General features: G+C 36.1%; 1 protein-coding gene and 1 long non-coding RNA gene across 6 annotated transcripts; both read right to left on the bottom strand.

Moving 5' to 3' along the window:
* Positions 1–4,962: 4,962 nt before the first annotated feature.
* LOC145735487 (uncharacterized) lies at positions 4,963–23,728 on the bottom strand. 5 transcript variants are annotated; one of them, XM_081989406.1, is made up of 12 exons: positions 22,469–22,616; positions 22,266–22,398; positions 10,345–10,549; positions 9,330–9,467; positions 9,150–9,275; positions 8,894–9,088; positions 8,707–8,840; positions 8,532–8,659; positions 8,079–8,453; positions 7,786–8,004; positions 5,486–5,700; positions 4,963–5,425 (listed from the first exon to the last, which is right to left on the bottom strand). In XM_081989406.1, the coding sequence occupies exons 3-12, from the start codon at positions 10,413–10,415 to the stop codon at positions 5,245–5,247; spliced, it is 1,782 nt and encodes a 593-aa protein (XP_081845532.1). In that variant the 5' UTR covers positions 10,416–10,549; positions 22,266–22,398; positions 22,469–22,616; the 3' UTR covers positions 4,963–5,244. The 5 variants fall into 5 exon arrangements, with proteins under 5 accessions (XP_081845532.1, XP_081845531.1, XP_081845530.1 ...); XM_081989405.1 differs by lacking the exons at positions 22,266–22,398; positions 22,469–22,616 and adding an exon at positions 23,349–23,728 and having other exon boundaries at positions 10,345–10,543; XM_081989404.1 differs by lacking the exons at positions 22,266–22,398; positions 22,469–22,616 and adding an exon at positions 23,349–23,727.
* Positions 15,308–17,461, bottom strand: LOC145735499 (uncharacterized). Its single transcript, XR_014179694.1, has 3 exons — positions 16,224–17,461; positions 16,013–16,145; positions 15,308–15,937 (listed from the first exon to the last, which is right to left on the bottom strand). It is a non-coding gene; the product is annotated as an uncharacterized LOC145735499 (long non-coding RNA).
* Positions 23,729–24,510: the final 782 nt, after the last annotated feature.

Raw genomic sequence — 24,510 nt, 5'->3', positions numbered from 1 at the left:
GCAAGTTGTGAGTGAAAAATCAAAGAAGGTCCATTTCTGATCCAGATATGTATAGATAAGGCTTTTTCTAAACAATCAAGTCCAGCCTAAACAAATTGGTTAGAACATTTGTCCTGGAAAGTGCAACACACAGCAAACTAATTTTGACAATTGACGTTCAAAGGTGTTTTGTTTTGTTATTCAAAGATTCAAAATAAAGAAAAACCCCTTCTACAACTATGAAATAGTCCCTGTAGCCAGGCGGTAAAACGTAAGAATGAAGAACCAGGATTTAGGTTTGTTTTTTAACCAAATAGGAAGCAAGTAGGGTAAGTTTTTTTGACAGCTGACAACAGGCTTATAGTTGACAACTTTTTTTTTTTTAGTTATGTTATAACCATTCAGAATTTGTCCTGTAGTGCAAAAGAACATGTTACAGCCATAGTATCATATTATACAGTCATTAACTCAAATAGGAAATTGGTGGGTTATGGTGCAAGAACCCCAGCATAATTTACGTCAAAAATAGTTTGCCAGTTCGACCCCAGATGGCACTGAAATAGTTTAGTGAATACAATAATTAAATGCAATAAACGTAGACTCTTGAGACATTAAATTAAATTGCTGCAAAACAAGTTGTAAAGTGATGTTGGACGCGACTTTTCCAACAAAATATTAAATTTCACGTTATTAGCATCACTTTGTCAAGTTGTTGAATACGTTTTTGTTCAACTTGACTGTAAACAGATTTTAATTTCAATAAGAAAAAAAGGGAATGTTCCGTACAGATCAAAAATAAATCGGATTTTAAATTGAAGAGAATGATGGATGGTTTATTTTAATAAATTGTGTGTCACATGCAACGCGGTTATGTTTCATGAGAGCGTTTAACGTTTTATTGGGTTTTACATTGGGAGCTGTTAGTTTTTACCGCAAATAAATCGAAAAATTTAATTGTCGAATTAAAATCAAATCAGTTTGTTTGACTTTACAAATGATGTTCGTTAATAGGAAGTGTCTAAATATCAACTAAACTAAATCAATAATATGTGATTTTTATTTAAATTCTTCACGTTCTGAGTGTACAGCTTTGCAATTTCCAAAGTTAGGCCAATGAATAAACGTATGTCATATCAAATAAAATTATGTTATTTTAATATAAAATTGAGTGTCATATCCACTTGAGTTATGTTTCTAATAAATGCCTGCTAATAAAAACAGCAAAGAAAAGCATGCAATTTGAATTAAAAAAAAAGCTGGGTGGTATTAAACCGGTCAGGATCCGCCCCTGTTGAAATTACATCAAACCTTAACCTCTAAACATTTTGGGGGGTGAAAAATCGATACACAACGTCACCTTGAACTTGACTCAGAATCAACTCGGCTGCGGCCACTTGTTGCCAACTGCGTTGGGCACGTGTTTCGCGGTGCAGCCACCCACATAGAAACGGCGTTTTAAGGGGGAGAAAGCCGTCAAAAGTACGTGATAAATGACTATTTTGACACAGTTCTGCTTGGAAACAGTCTGGGCTGCATCGGAGGGTAGGATGAAAAAAAAATGAACGGTAAAAATCGTTTGAGCACGGCACTGAACTTGGTCGCGTGACGTCTTTGGTGCACACGTGTCAGACGTAAAAGGGGAGCGCTAATTTGTTGAGAGGCTGCACTGGCCGGGTTAGGGCTCTTCCGTTCTACTCGAAAGTTAGAACCGAACTAAACTAAACTAAAATAATAATTTTGCAAGTGAAGCATTCTTGTAGCTATGTGATCGGCGTCGGGAACGCATGTGCAATAAGGCTGCATTGTTGCAATTGCAATCGCTTTCACGCGTCCTTTTCTAGATTTTGTATTAATCCAATGTTATTTGTGGCGTAGGGTGGAGAGGGCCGGAATTTGCCTCCCACCTCTACGAGAAGGGTGGAGCCTCTCCCTTAATTTTGGGTGTAGTTTACCTGTCGGCTTGTATATTGGATTGTACGGATGTACAGAAATTGGATGAGATGTTGAAATTAGTTTTGCGGCGCGCCAATTTGCATTACGTTTAAATGGGAACGAATTACTTTTTAACTCTTTCCAAAGGACCCACCCCAGTTTCGAATGTGACGGCTCCGATTTGTTCGTCATCAGGTAATTTCCTACACGCAACACAACCCTGACCAACCCTAACAAAATAGTCTTTACGACATTTTTGTACTCTCTGGAAACTCTAGTTTTACTGCGTTTTTTACATTTTGGTTTTTGTTCCAACTTGGAAGTTAACTAGTCACCCTGACACGTTTACAGTGGATTAGTGGTTGATTTACATTTTAATTAATGCAGAGTGACTGGGTGGTAGTTAATTTTGATTTCTTGTCGTCCAACTATCCATTTGTTTTATTAAAGTGTGATAATAGTTAAGTCCGGACACCTTTACTAACTTGCCAACACTGTTTCTGGCAATTTAAAATTTGACACCGCTTTTCTCCCTGACTGTACCAAATTTTGTAGTGTTTTTTCAGATTATTAGATAGGAAATTTAATGAGGATTCCAAAAATGTACTTAAAACTGTCATTTTCTTATTCCAAGTGTGTTTGGCAAGCGATTTTATCCTTGACTGTCCTTTCAAACTGGGTTTCTAGCAGTTCAAGCTTCCACAGCGCTTTTCTCTCTAACTGTACCAAAGTTTGTAATGTTTTTTCAGGTTATTGGATAGGAAATTTAATGAGGATTTCAAAAATGTACTTAAAACTGTCATTTTCTTATTCCAAGTGTGTTTGACAAGCGATTTTATCCTTGACTGTCCTTCCAAACTGGGTTTCTAGCATTTCAAACTTTGACACCGCTTTTCTCCCTGACTGTACCAAATTTTGTAGTGTTTTTTTAGGTTATTATATAGAAAATTTAATGAGGATTTCAAAAATGTACTTAAAACTGTCATTTTCTTATTCCAAGTGTGTTTGGCAAGCGATTTTATCCTTGACTGTCCTTTCAAACTGGGTTTCTAGCAGTTCAAGCTTCCACAGCGCTTTTCTCTCTAACTGTACCAAAGTTTGTAATGTTTTTTCAGGTTATTGGATAGGAAATTTAATGAGGATTTCAAAAATGTACTTAAAACTGTCATTTTCTTATTCCAAGTGTGTTTGACAAGCGATTTTATCCTTGACTGTCCTTCCAAACTGGGTTTCTAGCATTTCAAACTTTGACACCGCTTTTCTCCCTGACTGTACCAAATTTTGTAGTGTTTTTTTAGGTTATTATATAGAAAATTTAATGAGGATTTCAAAAATGTACTTAAAACTGTCATTTTCTCATTCCAACTGTGTTTGACAAGCGATTTTATCCTTGACTGTCCTTTCAAACTGGGTTTCTAGCAGTTCAAGCTTCCACAGCGCTTTTCTCTCTAACTGTACCAAAGTTTGTAATGTTTTTTCAGGTTATTGGATAGGAAATTTAATGAAGATTCCAAAAAATTGCTTAAAACTGTCATTTTCTCACTCCAAGTGGCTTTTAGAAGCTTTTTTATCCCTGACTGTCCTTTAAAACTGTCTTTCTAACACTTCAAACTTTGACACCGCTTTTCTCCCTGACTGTACCAAATTTTGTAGTTTTTTGCAGGTTATTGGATAGGAAATTTAATGAAGATTCCAAAAATGTGCTTAAAACAGTCATTTTCTCATTCCAACTGTGTTTGACAAGCGATTTTGTCTCTTACTGTACTCTCAAACTGTGTTTTTCGCCGTTCAAATTTTTACACCGCTTTTCTCCCTGACTGTACCAAATTTTGTAGTTTTTTTGCTGGTGATTGGATAGGAAATTTAATGAGGATTCCAAAAATGTGCTTAAAACAGTCATTTTCTTACTCCAAGTGGCTTTTAAAAGCATTCTTGTCCCTGACTGTCCCTTAAAACTGTCTTTCTGACAGTTCAAACTTTGACACCGCTTTACTCCGCGACTGCACCAAATATTGTAATATTTTTTTAGGTTATTGAATAGAAAATTTAATAAGGATTTCAAAAATGTACTTAAAACTGTCATTTTCTCATTCCAAGTGTGTTTCTCCCTGACTGTACCAAACTTTGTAAAGTTTTTTCAGGTTATTAAATAGGAAATTTAATGGGGATTCCATTTTAACACAGTCTTTCTCCTTGATTGTACCTCCAAGTGCGTCACGTGCCTGTCTAGCTAAGTTATCCTCCAAATATCATGTGATATCTGTCACTAATGTCAAAACTGTTAAAATTTGCCTAGAATTTGCAAGAATTACAGTTTAACAGTTTTTAAAACAAGACGTATTTCTGAACTTTGTGACAATTGTCACGTGACTGTCTAGCGTTCTACAATCACGTGACAATCGTCACTAACAGAAAACCTTTCAAACTGTGCTCAAAAGTTGCAAAAATTTCTATTTATAAGAGTTTTCTTGCAGTTGTTGATATGAAACGTATTTGTGAGATTTGACAGTTATCGCATGAATCCCTAGCAAAATTATCCTCTAAAACCACGTGATATCTGTCACTAATGTCAAAATTTGACTAAAATTTGCAAGAATTACAGTTTAACATAATTTTCGAAACAAGATGAGTTTTTGAGATTTATGACAGTTAGTTTACAATTCTCTTAGTTAAATAGTAAAACCACGCGTCAACTGTCACTCTAGAAGTAGTACTTGTAGTATTTGATATAGAACGTGTTTCTGAGATTTATGACAGTAGTCACGTGACTGTCTAGCTAAATTATTCACTAAAACCACGTGATATCTGTCCCTAATGTCAAAACTTAACTAGACCTAACACTTTGCTTATTTTCTTGCATTTTGTAGAGCTAAATTACTAAAATTAATTTTCCTCCAGTCATTTTATTTCGGACCATTTTGCTTAGGCAAAATACACATTGAGTGATCTACCGAGCAATCTAGAGACATAATGGTGTTATTATTCCTCTTGTGCTGGATGAATTACGTGACCGGAAAGTTAAAACGGACCGGCAGTCAAGCAAACATCAAGTTTTTTAAAACAAAATTGATTTTATTTATTAACAAAAGTTACAAAAAATTTCAAGTTGATAAATAAATAATAAGAATTATTCTATTTGAAGGTAAAGCTTTATTACACCTGTCAAAAAGGTAATTTATTTCCTTCCTTGTTTTATAGTTAAACTCGTCCGACTATCAGGAAACAGTTTGTCGATTCGTTTTGTATGCATCAGCTGAAGGTAAACTTTTAATTGCTCCGGGAGATTTAGAGGAGAGGGGCTATTATTAAATACGTTTTAAGGGAAAAGTGGGGTTATAACTTGTTTACGTCTGTAATTGTAGTCGTTTCCGTTCCTTCATTTGCTTGATCGCTTTCTTCTTCAAAAGAAGAATCGTCGTCAGTTTCAGTTGATTCTTCCGAATCCGAGTTGCCTTTCCCTTTCTTCTGTTTACGCATTTTTTCCTCCATTTCTTGGAATTTCATTGCCAAATACCTGCCAAGTTATATTCTATATTAATCACTGTTTTGTTTATATCACACAAATAAAACATACTTGTCTACTAAAGGCCCGGAATAGTCTTCTGGAAATTTGGGGGACAACGGAATGATATACTTGTACAGTCTTTCGTTGAGTACGTAAAGTTGCGGGGTGGAGGCACATTTTACGTTAAACCACCAATCACAAGTTAGGGCCACTTGACTGAAGATGGTACCGTTCGGGCATAGAAACGAGGCCTGGCCTCCATTTAGATCGCAATAATGCCAAACCTGAAATTGTTAATAATTTATTTTTTTTTAAATAACACTGTGTATCATACACTAGTCAATTATGATTGATTACAGCAGATAAAAACCTTAAAAATTACATTCAATCCCAATCAAAGTATCAATCAAAACACAAAATTTATGGCATTTGTAATATCGAAGTTGTGCCTTCAATTTTCGACTAATTTATGTGAACAAATACCTACAAATTTTGCACGTCCACTCGGATTAGTTGCGAAATCAAGCGAAATCATATTTCATTATGTTTTATGTCATGAAATTAACACATATTCGGCCACGATGCGTGCCACTAATTGTCACTCAAATTCGGCTCTACACCAGCAAAAAATAAAATTTTGCATACACTGTACAAGTCAAATTGTATTTAAAAACACAAGGGATGACAAGTGTATGCATTAAAATTTCTAAGCACCCAAATGTAGGTTACATAATTTCTTAGAAAGCGTGAGTTTTATCATACAAGAGGCAGTAAAGAAAAGAGTCCTTTTGGGACCACTCCAACATGATTTAGTAATTTATATTTACAACAACGCGTTCTTTATCTAGTTCTTAACTGCCGAAACCAAAAAATAATACGACAGCTCATGTCAGAACTTTGCCACAACCAAACTTGTAAAGGTCAGTAAATCATTCCAAAATTAAACGTTAACCTTGAGTTAAAAACATCCTAGCCTGCCACAACATCGCACAATAGACCGCACGCCCTATTCAACCCTTAAATAGGGAACGAAAAATGTTAATAAAGGTCATAAATCATGTAATTTTCAACTTTCAAACAGGATATTAATATTGCCAGTGACCTAGGGCAAATCAGATAGCGTTGCCCCCGGCAATGAATGGTGGCTTTCAACCCCGACCCTGCATTGACAAATGGAGGGGTAAAATATTGGTTTTTAAGTCGCCGCACTGCTTCCAAGAAAGTTATATAACCGATAGCTTATTTAAAGTTTTCTTAATATAACTGGTTGCCTAATTACTCAAATTTGCTGTCCACTAAGATGGTGGCATTTGGTCACGTGAAAGCTATAGTTAACGCCAACGAAAATTGCATTCACGTCACAGATGCAATAATGCCACCAAGATTTAAGGTTACTTGTCAAATCAGTTGGTTTAACAAATTTTCATCGGGGATTTCGTTTACTAGCTAGTTGAGGACTGCCATAGTTTTCTCATAACTTTAGAAAGTATACAGGTGTGGTAAATCCAAAACCGACCATAGAAAAACCGCGTAACGGACAGAGAAACGTACATTATTGCATGCGCGGGACTAAGACAGAAAACAAAAAAAATATCAAGTAGGCCATATTTTAAGCGCGCTGTTGCCAAACGCCAAGTTATTTTGTCTACGATATTTGTTTGATACATGGCGTTTGGCAACAGCGCGCTGAAAATATGGCCTACTTGATATTTTTTTCGTTTTCTGTCTTAGTCCCGCGTATGCAATAATGTACGTTTCTCTGTCCGTTACGCGGTTTTCCTATGGTCGGTTTTGGATTTACCACACCTGTATACCCTTTCGTACATACTTGTTTCATTTATTTTTATATAAATATCTCAAATTGCAGTAAGTATCGAGCAGTGAATGGTATGGCCTCTTCAAGTGAACTTGCTCCTTTTTCCTCCATTAAACAGAACTTTGTAATGAAATGACTGTAGATGACACAAACTGTCACTTTTGAATTTCCAGTCATTTTTGTGTCATACATGTGGGACAAACTCAATTTTTGTTGACAACGTTGTAAACATGGTACGTTTACACCCATTAGAGTAATATCACAGTTCAATAATCCGTTAAACCAAATGCCATTTATTCAATAAAGTGAATTATAATTTACGTCATAGTTACATTGAGTAGACTGCTTTCTGTTCTTTTTTACATATTATACGGTCAAAGTAATTTGTTAATCTTAATCAACGATGACAGTGAATGCAGTTTACGTTGACGTTTTCTTTACTAGACTTTTCGTAAAAAATTACGTCACATTCGCATTACAACTGACACATGAAGTTTGTCTCCATCTTTGTCGATTGGTTTACGACTTTTTTTATTGATTGATTGGTTGTTACCTGACAGTTAGTATCTGGGTCCCCAAAAAATCCTTTATATCGTTGCGTTTTACAAGTAAACGTGGTTTTGGGTATATTGGACAATGCCGGATAGTCCACGCCTGGTCTTCCAGGAGTGCCACCCGCAGGGGTGTCTAGAGGTGCATCCCCTCCCAAGTCCACCCCCGCTTCGTTATCGTACTCGTACTCATCCTGCACGACAACTGGTTTTTGCTGCTTCTAAAATTAAATAGTTAGGGTCAATTTTAACTAATTTAAAACGCAGAGTTAACAAACTCTTAAGCTATTAATACCTGTCTGTCTTTCAAAGCGTCCAGTATCCTCATCAAAGTTTTGATACTGTTGTCAATATTATCGGCAGTCAACGTGGGGGGTAATGCGTTAGTCTCTTGAAGATGTTTCAAAAGGTCCCCCAGCGAGCTGTCTTCACCTTTGGGAGTAACTGACGGACTGACGGTCAGGTACTGTTCCTCCACATTTTGGGTAACCGGAAGTGGCGTTGACGTCACTGGGTATCGGTAGTACTCTTCTTCCGGTCTTGGTGGTTCAACCACTTGAAAATTTTGCTCGTACTGTGGTGGTGGTGGGGCTGGTGTAGCTTGGTACTGAATTTCGTATTGCTTAGGGGGAGTCTCTGGTTGCGGTTTGGTGAAAACCACTGGAACGTACTTTAAGGAGCATAGTTATAGTTTCGTCATCTAAGTTGAGGTTTGAGGCTAACATTGCGGAAACTGACATAAGAGTACCTTTTCAGCCACGTAGTTTTCTTCAATAATGGCTACAGGTTTGGGTTTGCGCACCAGTATCGTTTGTTGTTGTTTTGCTGGTCGTTTTGGTTGAATTAGAATGTAGGTTTTAGGACGTTGCTTCCTACCTAAAGCTCACTTTTATGACTGTAGTTAACTTCAAGTTTAAACTTACCAACACCACTGGGATAGGTTAGAGGTAGGCTAGACTGGGGTACTTCAAAGGCAACTTGCTGGTGTACGTACGGCTTTACGTTCTCCCTATATTGAGTGCGGGGGGGTGTGGCGGGGGTAGAAATTTGGTGGTACCTGTCAAAAGAGAACTAATTAACAAACTGGGTTAGGGTGGACAACCGAACTACCGTATTGGTTCCTGCGGTGCTTCTTGATCCTTTTCAGGAATATCAATATTGGTGGCCGTGAAGGTTTCTATGGTGGTTTTAGTAGGTTGGACGTTGTTGTACCTAAAATCGTAGATTTTGGGAGGACGCTCCCTGAATCGGTACTGTGGTACTAGTCGGTACCCGTAGGGGGCTTTTTGGCGCATAGCATGTTGCCTACAAATGTAAGATTGATTTTAGTTTAGTTTTAAGTCAATTTAAATCACCTTATCCAAACCTTAGTTTAAGTTGAGCTAATTTGTCGTATATGGCACTGAAATCTGATGGTTGATCGTCTACCTCTATGGAACCACTTTCCTGATAATATGGCGACGGTTGGTGGGATTGGTGGTTCATTATAGGCCTACAAAACAACCACATACAGGGCGATCCACGTGACGTTATTTTAAAAACCAACCTAAAAGCTCCTGGCAGAGCGTTGCTTTCCAAAAATGGCGTAAACTTTTGTTGTTGATAAACCACAGGGTTTTTGCTGGGCTTTCGCACTTCCTGATAGTCTTTGTACTGTTGGGCCGATACTCCAGCTTTATGCGGCCTGTAAATTAAAATTCATTTGAACAAATCGTCGGAAAAAGGATATTTGTCATCCCCGTGTGGAAAATTGTGTGTGTGTTTGGGAATTTTTCTCCGAAATCATGTCTTATTGATAGTGATATATCGGCTATAATTTATAAGTTGTAGGACGTTTCGATTTATCGGTTAAGGATGGATGTTTCAGAAGGATTTACTTCAAAAACCAAATCTCTTTTAAAATCAAAATAGTTTTATACTCATCAATAAAAAACATTATTAATCTATTGTCTGAATCGAAAACCTTGTTAATGGTATCTTATAAATGTAGTACAAATTTCTTAGACTTCTAATTATGAGGCGGTCCTGAGATATTTAAGAAAAAAAATGAGTCAACTTTGACGACCTCTATGGGTCAAACGGTACAACTTAGCCTGGTCCAGTTAACGTCACGTGATAGCTCCATTCTTTAGTTTTCTTTTGTTACATGGAGTGTCTATACAGACTGATTGAAATAAGCGGGTTTGGGACGATTTTTTGGGAATTTGCACAAACATTTACTTGCAACCTTTAAACTTGTCGAACATTTGACTAAGTTTACTCCGAAAAATTAATTTATTTTTAAAGTTGGTTGGTAAAAACAGTCAAACAGTTGAAATAAACTGTTAAAACCATAATAATTCAACGCAACTAAAGTGGATTTGCAAAGCTAAATTTGAGTTTACCTTCTATACTGACGGTGTAAACGTATTTGGTTTGCGTTACTGAGTTAAATGATTTATAGATTAACGAGTTTGACTGTGTTTACCCTGGAGGATTCAAAATCATTAACAAAAAACTTGTCTGTAACTTATCTTTTGGGGGATGTAAATCCCAATGTTTACACCCATATAAACTCTTACCTGTTAAATGGTTGATCAAAGTAAAAGTTCTGGTACGGTAAAAGTCTCTTTTTCCGTTCCAAAGTGGACATGGTCACGTTGAAATTGACCAGGACAGGTGCGGTACTACTTTCTACATAATCTGCTGTGGTTGATGGAGTGATAATGGTGTCCGGTTTGTCGTGATGGGTCGTGGTAATGGCCTTTGTGTACGAGATTCCTGAAACTGGTTAATTAGAGTTCAATCAAACCGTTTTGTTTCAATTTGATTAAGTGCCTTAGGAGGTGATTAAATCCTCCACTATCGCACATATGCTCCCGAACTTTGCATTTTATATAATATACCGGGAGTGTTTGCTTTAAATTTGTGAAAGGTTTTTCTTTGCAAATCTTCAATAAAAGTGTGATTGAATGTTTGCAATACGACTAATGATAATTGCGTTTTAATTAGTTGCCAAACCAATTAAGTTCCTCTTATATAAAACAATTTTTCCAGTTTTCAATGCAATGTGAAGTGCAAAATGTATTTATTAATAATCTCATATTGAAAACGCAATTTTATATGGAAATTCTATGTATAGTCTGATTATGTGTAGGTTTTAACTAGCTCACAATTAAATTAATACAATCCAAACAATGGGGCAATTTAGCCTTTGTCTTTAAACTTAAAACACTCAGCAATAAAAGCTTGTTGTGCGGCTCGAGCCCCATAATAAAGACACGTGCCACGTTGATTCAGTTTTCGTTTTGATAGTTGACACGTTCTAGAAGTTTATTTACTTCAGGGGTTTTCAACCCTTGACCGTTTACTGTATCACCTCAGAATTGTTCAGTTAAGCCAACTGACATTAACACACCGTACATTCTAATGAGTGATAAATTTCATTCAGGACCCAAATCAACGGTGTGAACTTAGTCGTTTGAACTCCAGTCCGGTTGTCTTGCCCCTAAATGTAGACAACCCACCATACATTTTCACTACAATCTTGCTGCTGTACAAATGATAATTAACGTATCGAAATGTCGTTATTCGGACAGTCCTGAAGAGGACCGTTTACCTCAGCGGCCTTCTCCCGCACTTTAATACAATTTGAAAGTTTGCCGAGCGTAAAGTTAATTGGAACGCGGTCACGTATTCGGTCTGATATGCGGGGAATGTAACTTTAAATTCTTGTAAAGGCGCAATAAATTGTGTAATACCTGTAAATTTAACGCTGACAATATTACTGGATTGTAAATTAAAAGTTCTGTCAAAATATCACTTAAGTTAGGCAACACAGCATACAGACTGCTTCTGGGTCAGTCAGATAAAACTGTTTATGTTCTTTATGAGTTTGACTGGGTTTAACATTTGACTACCTTTTCCTAACTCGACCAGGGATGTGAAAACGTTGGGTGCATTTGTTTACACCGAATTACTATAAATATGCACTCTGAATGCATCCGACGCATTTAAAAATTTGACAGGCCTATTTGACAGGTGACACTAATCACCTATTGATAGCCGCATTCTTTCGATCCATGATTTCGGATCCAAAAGCGTTCTGATCTAAAAATCACATGACATCATAATTACCAAATGAGATACGGGTCACGTGACTATCAAATGGCCCTAAAAAGTTTAGTTTCAAAAAAAATAGTCAAAACAGTCACGTGACCTTAATGAGTACAGTTGTGATATTGAAAGTTTTCTGGGTCATCAAATTAAATCTGTCAAAGTTAATAAATAAATTGAGTTTTAAAAATTATTAAAGCAGTCACGTGACCCAATGCAGTATTGAACTTGAAAATTTCACAAAATAGCAAATTTAAACTGTCAAAATTCAAATGAAAAAAAAAAACAGACACGTGACCACTTGCCACCTGTCAAACTTTAAATGTTAACAAGTTAAAGCAATTGATGTTAAACCTCCTCATTTGACATAATATGCACCACACGATTCCATCTCTACTGGTTAGTGAATTAAAACATCAGTAGGCAACCAGCAAAACGCTTTCTATGAGTTTGACCAGGTTTACCCCAGAGATTATACCCAGTCCGTGCATTTCAAATTGTTAATATTTGACTAGCATTGCTTTTGTGTTTTTTTTTTGTTAACTCGACGTTCCTATTCGTGTATCTTGGAGTCTTTGAGAAGTACAATGTTCCGTTTTCTTTGCATATTGATTTCAAGTGCATTGAACATGCATATGGTTAATAAGAACGCAACAACGTTCGAGTATAGATAAAGGAAAACTGAAATGTTGAAGGGAACGTTAAATAACACAATTAGGCACGAACAAAAGGCAATAAATGTTGCCCGTTTACAGTGATCTCTTTACCGTTCAAAGGCGAATACGGAGCAGAAACGAAAAATCGATAAATCATCACACATGTTTGATCTCTTCGAAAGTTCACCGATAAAACTCCCGACGCTGAAAGTTTGGCGGGAATGTTAACTTTACACTCCGAAGCCCTTTATTAGTTTAGCAACAGTGGAATTGGTCGGGGCTTTACCAGAGAAACAAGAGTTGAAAGTTGCAAATAATTGGACATGTTTTTTTCTTGGTATGTGAGTCTTGAATTCATTGATTTCAAGACTTAGCGCGTCAGTATTTGTGTCAATGAATTCGATTCTGACATGGTTGGATGAGAATTTGTTTTTAACTAATGAACTTACTGAAAAATTTACATGTGCTCTACCAATTTCGGCTACATAACAACAATTGAATTAGCTCCGAAACCTGATTCATATGCAACATGTAACCGGTCCGAAACTGATAATTAAGGGAATATTGTCCAGTGGAAATTCAGTCATAGACTTTTTGAATTATTAATTAAAGCAATTTTGCCAATCGCGTTTATAGTCGAGATGTATTTGCAACGCACGTGTCACAAATACACCGCTAATTTTCTCTGTTTTCTGATTGCTTAGTGTAAACTGTATCGGTTTTAATGAGGCCTTAACTCGATTTCATCTATAGAACTGATCAATGAGCTGCTTTTCTATGTCATTTAGTATTATTGGCTGCGACAATGTAGGTGGAAAGCGGTCAAATTATAGCCATTCAATGTCTATATTAGGGTGTACCAGTCCTCGTTTGCTTGGTTTTTTTGGTTTTTCACATCGACGGATTTTTTTCTGATTGAAAGTTTTTTGAACAACTCTCTGCAATCTTGTACCAATAAAAGAAAACTCTTTTCCTAAGTTAGGCAATATTACATACATCTACAATTTGCGTAATACCGTATTGTTACAAAGGCCTCATAGCCAGATTAAGATTTCCTGGTCCCTGGTTACTTCGGTACTGTGGATTTGCTGAACGAGAAAGCTGTCTGCAATTCCTACTGTAGTGTCTTTTGACAGTTGTAACATTTTACATCTTATCTAGATGGAGAGTGATCGATTTGTCTCCAGAACTTGAAGTATAGTTTGCTGTTCTTTGTGTCTGCGTTCTTCCTCCTGTTGGTAGCGTCTCTCTTGCTCCTCTTTTTCAAATCGTCATCGTTCCTCTTCTTCTTGCATTTCTTCCCGGCGTCGTTCCTCATCCTGTTGGTAGCGTCTCTCTTGCTCCTCTTTTTCAAGTCGTCGTCGTTCTTCGTCCTCTTGTTTTTCTTGTTGTCGTCGTTCCTGTTCCTCTTGTTTTTCCTTTTGTCGTTGTTCTTTTTCAGCATCCATCTTTTGTAGTATTGTCGCCATAAATGTCGCCAGTTGTTCCACCATTTTTGCTAAACAGTATTTTAACCAATCACCCTATTAATACGAATTAGTCCTCCCTACTAACCGATTTGTATCTTAGTGACTTAAGCGCACACTGGTGCATAAATTGTTATTAGGATGTATGAGTGAAAACGATTAATTTTCAATGCATTATAATTCATTTCGGTGTGGTTATTAATCAGGGAACCAGTTTGTCTAAATCTGTAAACGAACCAGGAAGGAAAGTGCCTTAACTCACGACACTGTACGGTTATTAACTAAGTCTAGTCGTGACTGTTAACAAAATGAAAGCCGGCGTAACATGAAACGGAAATGTACATAATAAAACAATAGTGCGTGTAATATTTCACTCTGCAAATGATTAAATACGGAATTACTGCCCAAAATCGACAGCAAAACGTGTGAAACTCTCTGTGTGTATGTAAAATCACAGATTATAATAAATAATCGAAGACTACTAATTTTTACTAATCAATCACGTGACCAAGCTAAAAATTCATGTTTTTTTTAAGAAAAGAGGCAAATTTGATCGAACAAAATATGGAATACTATCAATGGAAAAATTACCTATGAAATTCCATTTTTTTTCCAAAAAGGTTCCTTTTCAAAAAAACTGAAAGCAAAAGGCATATTTATACCAAAGAACGTTAAATTAACTGAAATAAGCACAAAAAAAGCATTCAAAAATCATTTAATGATTGGTTGCCTAGCTTTGAACATCTTGTGCTATAAACCATTGAGAAATAAACAACACACGGATATGCTACGCATATATGAGGAATTCTAACCGGATTCTTACCAGGAAGTAATCGGCTTTGTGTCATTAAGCTAGATTCCTTTTTTTTTGCGAAACCCAGTATTCCTTTCTCTTTCAAGTACCCCCAGAGTGCATTTCAGCAGAGGGACTGAGTCACTGTAACGTGGGCGGGTACTGCTAGTTAACAAATAACCATTTTCAAGAAAATAGAAAGGAAATGCCTTTAGCCGACTGTGAATTTCAAGTTTTAATGTAAGCCACGTGTCTATCAAAGTTGAATTCGTATTGGAAGTAAAGGGAAAAAACGGCGATAATCTGGTTTCATTCGTTTAAAGTGTAAACATCGAAATCGAACGTTCGGATAAAGAACAGTCGATTGCGTTAGAGGGATTTGCTGTTTATTGTAGTGATTAGTTATGTAAAAATATTTAGTCGGGATTAAATCAGACGAGTCCAAATAAATCATCCGAGACATGGAGAAAGAGAGAAAGGCAAAATAAGTGCTTTTAATCTATACGAAACGGCATCAATTTTTCTATTTAATAGCGTTCCGTTCTTGTACAGAGATTGTATCACTTTAGTCTGTTTCAATTAAATCATTTTTGAAACGTAGATTCACCGATTGATCGAAAAAGGAACGGACAAATGTTGAACCAGTCTGCTTTTTCATCCATTTCACTCACTCTTTATTATTTGAATGTTGGTAGAAGTGCTTGCCAACATCTAAGATAGTCAATAAGATAATCATAAGTACCTACAGCAAATGGGTAAATGAAGCATCTCTTGGTTTATGCATGTTGAATTCATTGACATCCAAGCCAAAACCTTTTGACATATGACGTGCTTGTGAGAACCATGAATTTGTGTCTTACATGCCTGGAAGTGCTTTTTCAAGTTTTGTAACGTACAGTTTTGGGTAAAACAAAGACGAAAGGCATCCCGTCCCGTTCACTTTGTTCGGTTCAAAACGGGAGATTTGTGCTGATTTAGTGAAATTGTTTAACGACCGCATTTGCCATATGTTGAGCGAAGATTTCGGCGAAAACCTTGACCCCGTGTGGTCACTTTCTTTACGAGAAACAAAAACGTGCGCTTCTGTGTACGTACGCCATGGATTCATTGTCTGAAACTTGTGACAGTAGAGGCCATGTTGGTTCTGAAAAGTCAAACAGAATAGAACGAGAAAAGCACTGTTTTGTATATTATAAGTCGAGTTACTTGAAGTACTTACAACACCCGTTTCGTTTACGAACTTATCTCTGAGAAAGTTCCATGCAACTCCACCTGCGAAAAACTTCCTTTAGAGAGTAAACTTAATTAAAATTCCGGCTCGGTATTGTTGAGAAAGGCGAAAGAAGCTGAGTCTGTGAAATTGATAAACTTTGAAAAATTTGCTACAATTACAACTTTTTTAAAGTAGAAAAAGTGATAAATTAACTTACATATTTCATTAGTTTAGAATGTAGCGAAGCGTTAATAGATGCAAGAGTGTGTAATATGGGAGTTTCAACACTGCAATTAATCATCCAAGCAATTTCAACCATAAAAATTGATTTTTTTACAACCCAATAAGCGTGTAATATTCCTTTAACCCAAATTGAAATTATGTATATTCATCATTAAAATAATACAGAATTTAATTCAGTGTGTGTGTATATAGGAGTTTGTTTTTTTTCAAATGGGAAATTCACAGCTGAAGGAATTTAGTTAGCCCAAAACAAACATAATATAATGTATGAAATTAGATGCGGAGGCGGAAAATCTGGAAATCGCATTATCTGGACTGAAAGTGCCAATCATAACCAGATTTTAATTAAGTCCAGAACGGCGGAAAAAAATTAAAGAAATTTTCCACGTGGAGCGAAAATTAAAATTTTCCCCCAGCTTTGAAGTCGTTTCAGAATTCTAAAATATTACATCAGCCAAGTTCTATTTACTTTTTTCTTCTAGCGGAAATTGGGGCCGTTTTTATAATTTATTTTCCATTTTTCTCCGGTAAATTAACTGATAGAAATGCCTTCAATACGCGGGTCAAAGCGAATTTTAATGCATTCGAACCCTGAAACTAACCGGAAAGGTGTTTGCTAGAATGTTAATAAATTGAAATATTGCAAGAAAACACTTCCAAGTAGGTAAGACTCCAATTCATTGACGATCAACTGACAGAAAGTGACAATTGCCAGGGCACACTAAAGAGTTTGACAAATGAAAACTGTTGTGTGTAATTATGGTAAATACCTGAAACCAACCTGGTTGCTAATTAACTTAACTTGACTGTAGAATAGTGGCACTTATGGTTGGTAACATTGCCCCAGATCACTTAAAAAGCAAACAAATTTGTTTACAAGGTGATAAGAAAGCGTTTCCAAGCACTAAGCGGCAGTGACGTAATAATTGTCGTTCCTTGTCTATTAGTTGTGAACTGATCGAGACGGAATTTTAACGTATGTTCTACCGATCGTGAAAATTCGGGGAAATTCGGCGTTGGCGCTGTCCGCATTTTTGGTTGGTTTATGTTGACAGTTTTTTAAACATTTCCCCTTGCAACTTAAAATTGTTATTTTGTATGATTTGTATTTGTGTTATTCATATTTTGATGTTTTCGGTAACCGAAAATGTCTAAACAGTAGAGTGAGGGAATAGAGCGGCTGATTTTGCGACTGACAAATGTTTCATGTTACATACAGAGGGTTGGTTGCTGCTTACCTTACTTTGCAGGTTTACCGTCAAGAAACTAACACACACAGTCCAGAATCACTACCAACACCAGCCTGCACATTTTATAATAAGTAAAATCGACACTGATTTAATTTTTCCGGTCTTGTTCTTGTTTCCGGTCATATTTGGCTTTTTAACCTCACTCTTGCGAGTCTTGTCAAATTGGTAAACAACTAAAACACTGTCAATGTCAATTGTCAATCAATATGTTTCTGTCCTTTGCTAACCTTAAAAAAACACACTGATGCCATGTTGCTCGATAGACAAAATAAATTTCTTGCACTGAACTTTACAATATGTCTGCTCAACACTCAAGCTGCAAAATATCAATGAAAACCTTTGAAACTAATCTAAGACACTGTGCGTCACTGCCACTTCGGCTGGGATAGAGAGTAGGCAACAAAGCATACATATAAGAAATATAGCTATTAGCGTCATAACTGTCAACTTATTACATTAACGCAGCGTTGCCAAACTTCTTTTTTAGCTAGGTTCACCCAAAGTTTCTCCATCACAAAATTGACTTTTTCTACTACAAAATAATGTGTAGATATACAAACAGGCGTTTATAGGTATACAGAGATAAATAATATGGTATTGTTGTTAAATTTGAATATTCTTTACAGCAATAAAACGCGTTTTAATCCGTTTATTATGTCCCCTCTATATCATACAAAATCTACTTTGCGCTCACAAAATTAGTGCGGAATTTGCATCAACATAATGGAAGAAAAAACAAAAGGATAATTTTCAAAAAGGCTCTGGCGGAAGTAATTTCAACAGCGAAACGGGAAATAATTTTAAAATTTACTATATTCATTGAACTGGTCCGGGAGCCTAAATAAATAATTTAATAATTAAATTATTCATAATGTACAAAAGAGCCATTAAAGTGTGTATAGGTTTATACAAAAGGCACATAAAAGTAATTTGTTGGAAAAAACCGATTGCACTGTTTCGGAACAAACGCACGCACTTTTTGTGCCGCTTACGTTTCAACCAAATCGACCATTGAGCAAGTGTTAATTTAAAACACACTGTAAATCTAATCGCGATATATTATAAACGATTCAAACGGGGTCTAATCAATAAAGCCGCATGTGCAACAAACATGGTCAGGCAAAGCTGTTTTAATAGTTTTAAAATTGCATAAAGGTCCGCTCCACAATGGTATGAAACTTGCCGAGGGCTCATTTGAAGGGCACTCGACTGCACTTAATATACTGCATGTTTTATTACATGTTATTAACATTGTGTAAACGAACGCAACTGGATATAATCGGCTACGTTAATGCTACAACATATTAGCACAGACCAATGTGGAGATTGACAGTAATCAGTCACGTTTACACCGTCTTTAATCCACCCTTTTCCTATAACCAACACACTTTGGCAATTTGGTTGCTGGATGCGAAAAATCACCACGTGTGAAGCAACCGTTTCACGTAAAACGGTACAAACCAGTTTACTACTTATATTTCCTTATATTGACGCGACAGGTGGAAAACGCTATCGGATACATCGGAAAAAATTCGAAATGAAATTGAAACGACGCTTTAGTCTGCTCGTGACATCACTTTCAACGCCGTTTTGTTATTTCTCGTGCTCCAATAAAGACGGAAGGTTCAAATTACACAATTGAAGCGTCAAGACTTGCGGTGTAAACCTAGACAGTGTTGGGCGCTCTATGGCTGATAACACACACACGCGGCACATGACTTTATTAGTTGCAAGTTACGATGTGTCACGTGACATTTGTCAAATTGTTGCTAAATTTGACTGCTGTCCTGATACTAATTTTCAGAGATGTACATTTTTTGGTCGGAAAACTTTCATTTTTGGAAATTTACAATTAAATGAATTAATAGAATTATTTTCCTTGATAGGGAAAACAACTGTCAAAGTCAAGTGTGGTTTAGAGTGTGACTTTTTTATATTGGATTGTTGTACAATTAAGTAAAAAATGAATTATTTTTGAATTTTTAGATTTTCCTAAAATATTATTTATAAATTTATCCCTTCTGGACAACACATTTCAGGTATAAAAACTTTAATCTTTCGGTAGCATGACATTTCTACTAAATATATTATACAGGGTGATCAAAAGACAATTTTAAGGGCTACAAATTGGTATATTGAACCACCCTGCAACTGTCAAAATAACAGAGTTATGGACTGTCACAGTAAAAACTGTCAAAATCAAACAACTCAGTTTTACCAGTAAATAACTCACTTATTCGACGTTTTAGGTAAAAACGCTATACAGGGTGGTTAAAAGAGAATTTCAAGGGCTACAAATTGATATTGATAGATAATCCATCAGTATTACGGGTGTCCCAAATTTGAGCAACAAACCAAACTTATAATTTTTTATTCGATTTTTGGAATCTACGTCAAATTCTAGGCCTACTTGATGTAAAATGTTTGTATCGATATTCCATTGTTTTTGCTCTAGCAGCCTTCTTTGACCACCCCCCTCGAAAGTAGAAATTCCCAATTTGAGCCAAATTTTGGTGCACTTTTCCAGAAAACCGTTCATAACTCGCTTATTTGAAACACCCTGTATAAACACATCGTATAGCAAAAGAAAGCTAATTAAAGGGGCTATCACGTGACGTTAAGCGGGCACGGCTAAGTTGTCCCGTTTAGCCGCTAGAGGGCGTCAAAATTGACTCTCGATTTTTGCCAGTTTTTGCTCAATATCTCAGGAACGTTTTAGTTTAGAGGTCTAAAATTTGACCACAAGCGCACCTCAATGAGATGCCACTTTTACCTTCTATACACTTTTTTGGTACCATGCACCGTTTTCCCTTGAAAAATTAAAAACTAGAATTGTCAAGAATTTTTACCTTCTGATTTTTTTCAGAAAATTTTTTATTTTTAAAATTAGCCTCAACTGCTTAAATACCTTCAGGTTAATAATACAACAATGACGTAAAGTTCCATTTGTCAAAATGTCATTTTGCAAGGGTGCCACGCCCTAAAGTGTCAAACAATTGACATAATTTCAAGGTCATCTCCGAAACGGTGCCAGTTAGAGCAAAATGGACGTCTGATTTGTGTTCCCCAGGTTCAAGTTAGTTAGAAAAATCACTTTGATTAAGGAAAATCCACAATGGTCGCCGTTGGCATAGTAGGCCCAAATTAAGATTAAATTTTCATGCACTTTTCCAGGAAATCGTTCATAACTCGCTTATTTGAAACACCCTGTATAAACACATCGTATAACAAAACAAAGCTAATAAACGGGGCTATCACGTGACGTTAACTGGACCAGGCTAAGTTGTACCGTTTGGCCGCTAGAGGGCGTCAAAGTTGACTCTCGTTTTTTGCCAGTTTTTGCTCAATATCTCAGGAACGTTTCAGGTTAGAGGTCAGAAATTTTTAGACAAATGCACCTCAATGGGATGCAACTTTTACCTTCTATACACTTTTTTGGTACCACGCACCGTTTGACTTTGAAAAATTAAATACTAGAATTGTCAAGAAAATTTAAGTAACATTTTTTTATTTTCAAAATTAACCTCAACTGCCTAAATACCTTCAAGTTAATAGTACAAAAATGTAAATTATTTTTGAATTTTCAGATTTTCCGAAAAATTTTCTGAAAAAATTTCCATAAATTTAATTTTCTGGAAATTTTACATCCCTGCTAATTTTTAAATTTTCTAAGAGACTAATCCGCATTTGTCGTATTGTAAGCCGAGCTTGTTAAGTGTGGGTCAGACTGTGACAGTACAGGTGAAAAATGTTACACTCTAAACCTCACTTTTGACCCTCAAAAAATGTCACGTGACCAACAGAACAAACCGAATAAAAAACCAAACTTTGTTTATAGAAACATTATTATTCGACAATACGAAGGACGTAACAGCAATTCCAAGCATAATTTCTTTTCCTAGTACAGTAACATTCAAAGTTAATTAGCCTTCGAGCTTCATTACTTTTAATATTCGTTCAGACAAATACTGCTCGTTCCATTACTTAAATTCTTTGACTTGCCCTCCAGTCTATACTACTGCGAAACTATTTAATTAATATCCCAGTTTTATGCAGTTAGTTACAGCTTCAAAGTTGAGGAATTATTTTGTAGTGTTTTGTTGACTTTTGGACTGGACTTTCCGGTAACAGATTAGAAAATCAATAAATAAACTAGAATTAACGAATTTGTGATTCAGCGTTGCTAACTAATTGATTATCATCACGTGACCATTTTAAATAAATAACATTATGACACACTTGACAGCTGTCAGCTTGGAACATTTTTGACAGTTGACTGGATAAGACACTAACCAGACATACACAGCTTTTGTGAAGCTGTTCGTTCACGTTTCGTTAAACTTTATTCATTTGCATACTATAGTGAATCAAAATGGCCGAAAGCTTTCTCATATGTCGTCCCCACTATTAAAACCGATTAGGCTTTTGTAGATTTTAATATTCAAACGTGAGGTGTAAATAAGCGTCGCGAAGGGCTCGCAAAAATGCAAATTCGCTTATTTACGAAAGCCTTTGTGGCTAAAATATTTCAGAGTCACGAAGTTCCATTTATTAGAGCGTGTGTGTGTTTGTGGCTATTTTTTTCAGATAAATTGGTTATAAACTAAAAAAAGGTTGATTCGAGTACACTCACACACGTTTCAATGTTTTTTTGAGGAGTTAAATTGGCCACGGACCATGTAAAATTCAATATTTACGTACAACACGCGCCAGAGGTGTATCAACACTTTGCATTGAAACGACAAAGTGTCACAGTGTAAACGTACCTGGTTGTGTGGGGTGAAATGAGCACAAATTATTCCAAATGACAAGCTCAACTACAATACTCAATAATCACTGTATTGTAACATCCTTTCTGAACCACCAAACAAACCAACAGGGGTCGGAAATACAATTTTCCTGGAAATTTGACGGTTATTCTAGTAGGCAACTTACATTACACCCCTAATATAATGTGTTCAACACTCACATAAGTTTAGGTCACGTTTTTACGTTTGTTTTCTACGTTTACACAGTACACAGAATTTAAAGTAACAAAAAACACAGTTTTTAAATTAAAATGTTCAAACCCTTCTACATAAATATAGTAATTTTGACGTTTGTGACAGTTTGCCAAATGCTCGACAGTAAATAGACAGCTGTCACAATTGTCACAATTTTTTCCATGGAGCTCTAAAATACATTTAAAGTAAAGCATCATCACCACAAATTCAGTTTTTATGTTAGAAGATTCGTTGTGTTAGGGAAATTTTCAGCCACAACAAAATGTCCAATTGGTCAACAACAGAAAAAAAACACAATAAATCGCGGATTCATGTATGCAACAACAGGAAATTATGATTAATCCCGTTAGCATGCAAACGGCACGCACCCTTCAGGTAATCTGTTTGCCGAATTCATCCCCCCGAAGGCGAATCGGGCACACACGGTCGTTCATTCGCCTATTTACAAATCGTTAAATAATTATATGAATATTTATTTATGTAAACAGATCGGTAAACGGAAGCAAGTCACGCATGAAATCGATGAATTCGCTGCCTTCATTATGGTCCAGATTTGATGATTTCCAAATAGGTCGCCAGATGCTTTGGTTTTGTGCATTTATGCGTTTTTTCCACGGTGCTGAATTATTTATTAGCCAATTTTGTACTGTTTTTTTTTTTTTTTAATGTGGATTACAGCACCCAACAGACCACAGACATATCCCATCTATTACAGAACACTCGAATTCATTGACTTCACACCCTCTATCTGGCACAAGCTTTTTTAACGTTTTTTCTTACTTTACTTATAAAATTGTTCTATTTTTCTGTCAAATAAATGCAAAAAATAATACAAAAAAAACTCACCCAGCCACGTTAACACTAAACACCCGACCAAAGCCATTTTCGCCCTAACTGATGTCACTAATTAACCAATCTAAATCAAAACACCATTCAACTAACAACTTCATACTCCCTCAGTCATTTTTATGCCACAATTACTCGAACAAGACGTGCGAACGCAAACAAAGTAAACGTCGCCACTGACCAAAAACGTTCGTACGCAAAAGGTGGGTACCGTGGCGAATGGGGAACCCGTCGTACCGTAACGTGCAAAGAAGTGGTGCAATGTCAAAACGAACGAAGGAACCTGTCTTGGTACAGCCTTGGAAGGACGTTGTTTGCGGTTTTCAGGCTTTGTTTACCACTTTTCTTGCCACTAAATTAGGAGATTGATTTTTACACTAGTTGCGAGATAAACACTCTCGCTAGTCAAAAAACCTACTAAATTTCAGGTGGAGGGCTTGACTGTGTTTACATCGTAATTTTTTGTCTTGTTTGACATTTTATACGTTTTAGTCAGGGTTGCCACATCTGTCAACTCGATTTCCCCAGTCGGAATCTCCAAACTGTCACTTTTCTTCTGTTTTTTTTTTTTTAAGATGACAGCTGTCTTTATTCGACACGTTCGTTACTATGACAGCCAGACATTTTTGGTTAAACGTCTTTAATGTAATTTTGACTTCCTTTTACCTGAATACAATTTCCTTTAAAATATTACAAATAATTGACCGGGAAATAGAGCAGTCCAAGTAAACCAATTTAATGAAGATGTCATAATTTGACAGCTCCTAACTCGGTTTCTATGACAGTTAGGAGATTCGTTTTAACGTCAAAATATAGCTCAGAATTTCACCTTTCTTTTAACTAAATACAAGTTTTTTTCAAAAATCACAAATAACCGAGATATTTCACATGAAATGCAACAGTGTAACTGAAATAGAAATATTGAAAGTATCTCTATTTGACAGCTCTTAACTTGGTGCGTATGACAGTTAGGAAGTTCGATCAACCGTCATAATATAGCTCGTAATTTCAGCTTTCTTTTAGCCCAACAGAATTTTCCTTAAAAAATCACAAATAACTGAGATATTTGACGTGAAATACAACAGTGTATTTTTAAAAAATTACAAATAATTGACCGGGAAATAGAGCAGTGCAAGTAAACAAGTTTAATAAAGATGTCATA

This window comes from Ips typographus, linkage group LG11 (genome assembly GCF_016097725.1).
Source record: "Ips typographus isolate SLU linkage group LG11, UJ_Ityp_2.0, whole genome shotgun sequence".
Lineage (NCBI taxonomy): Eukaryota > Metazoa > Arthropoda > Insecta > Coleoptera > Curculionidae > Ips > Ips typographus.
This window is presented reverse-complemented; position numbering and strand designations above follow the sequence as displayed.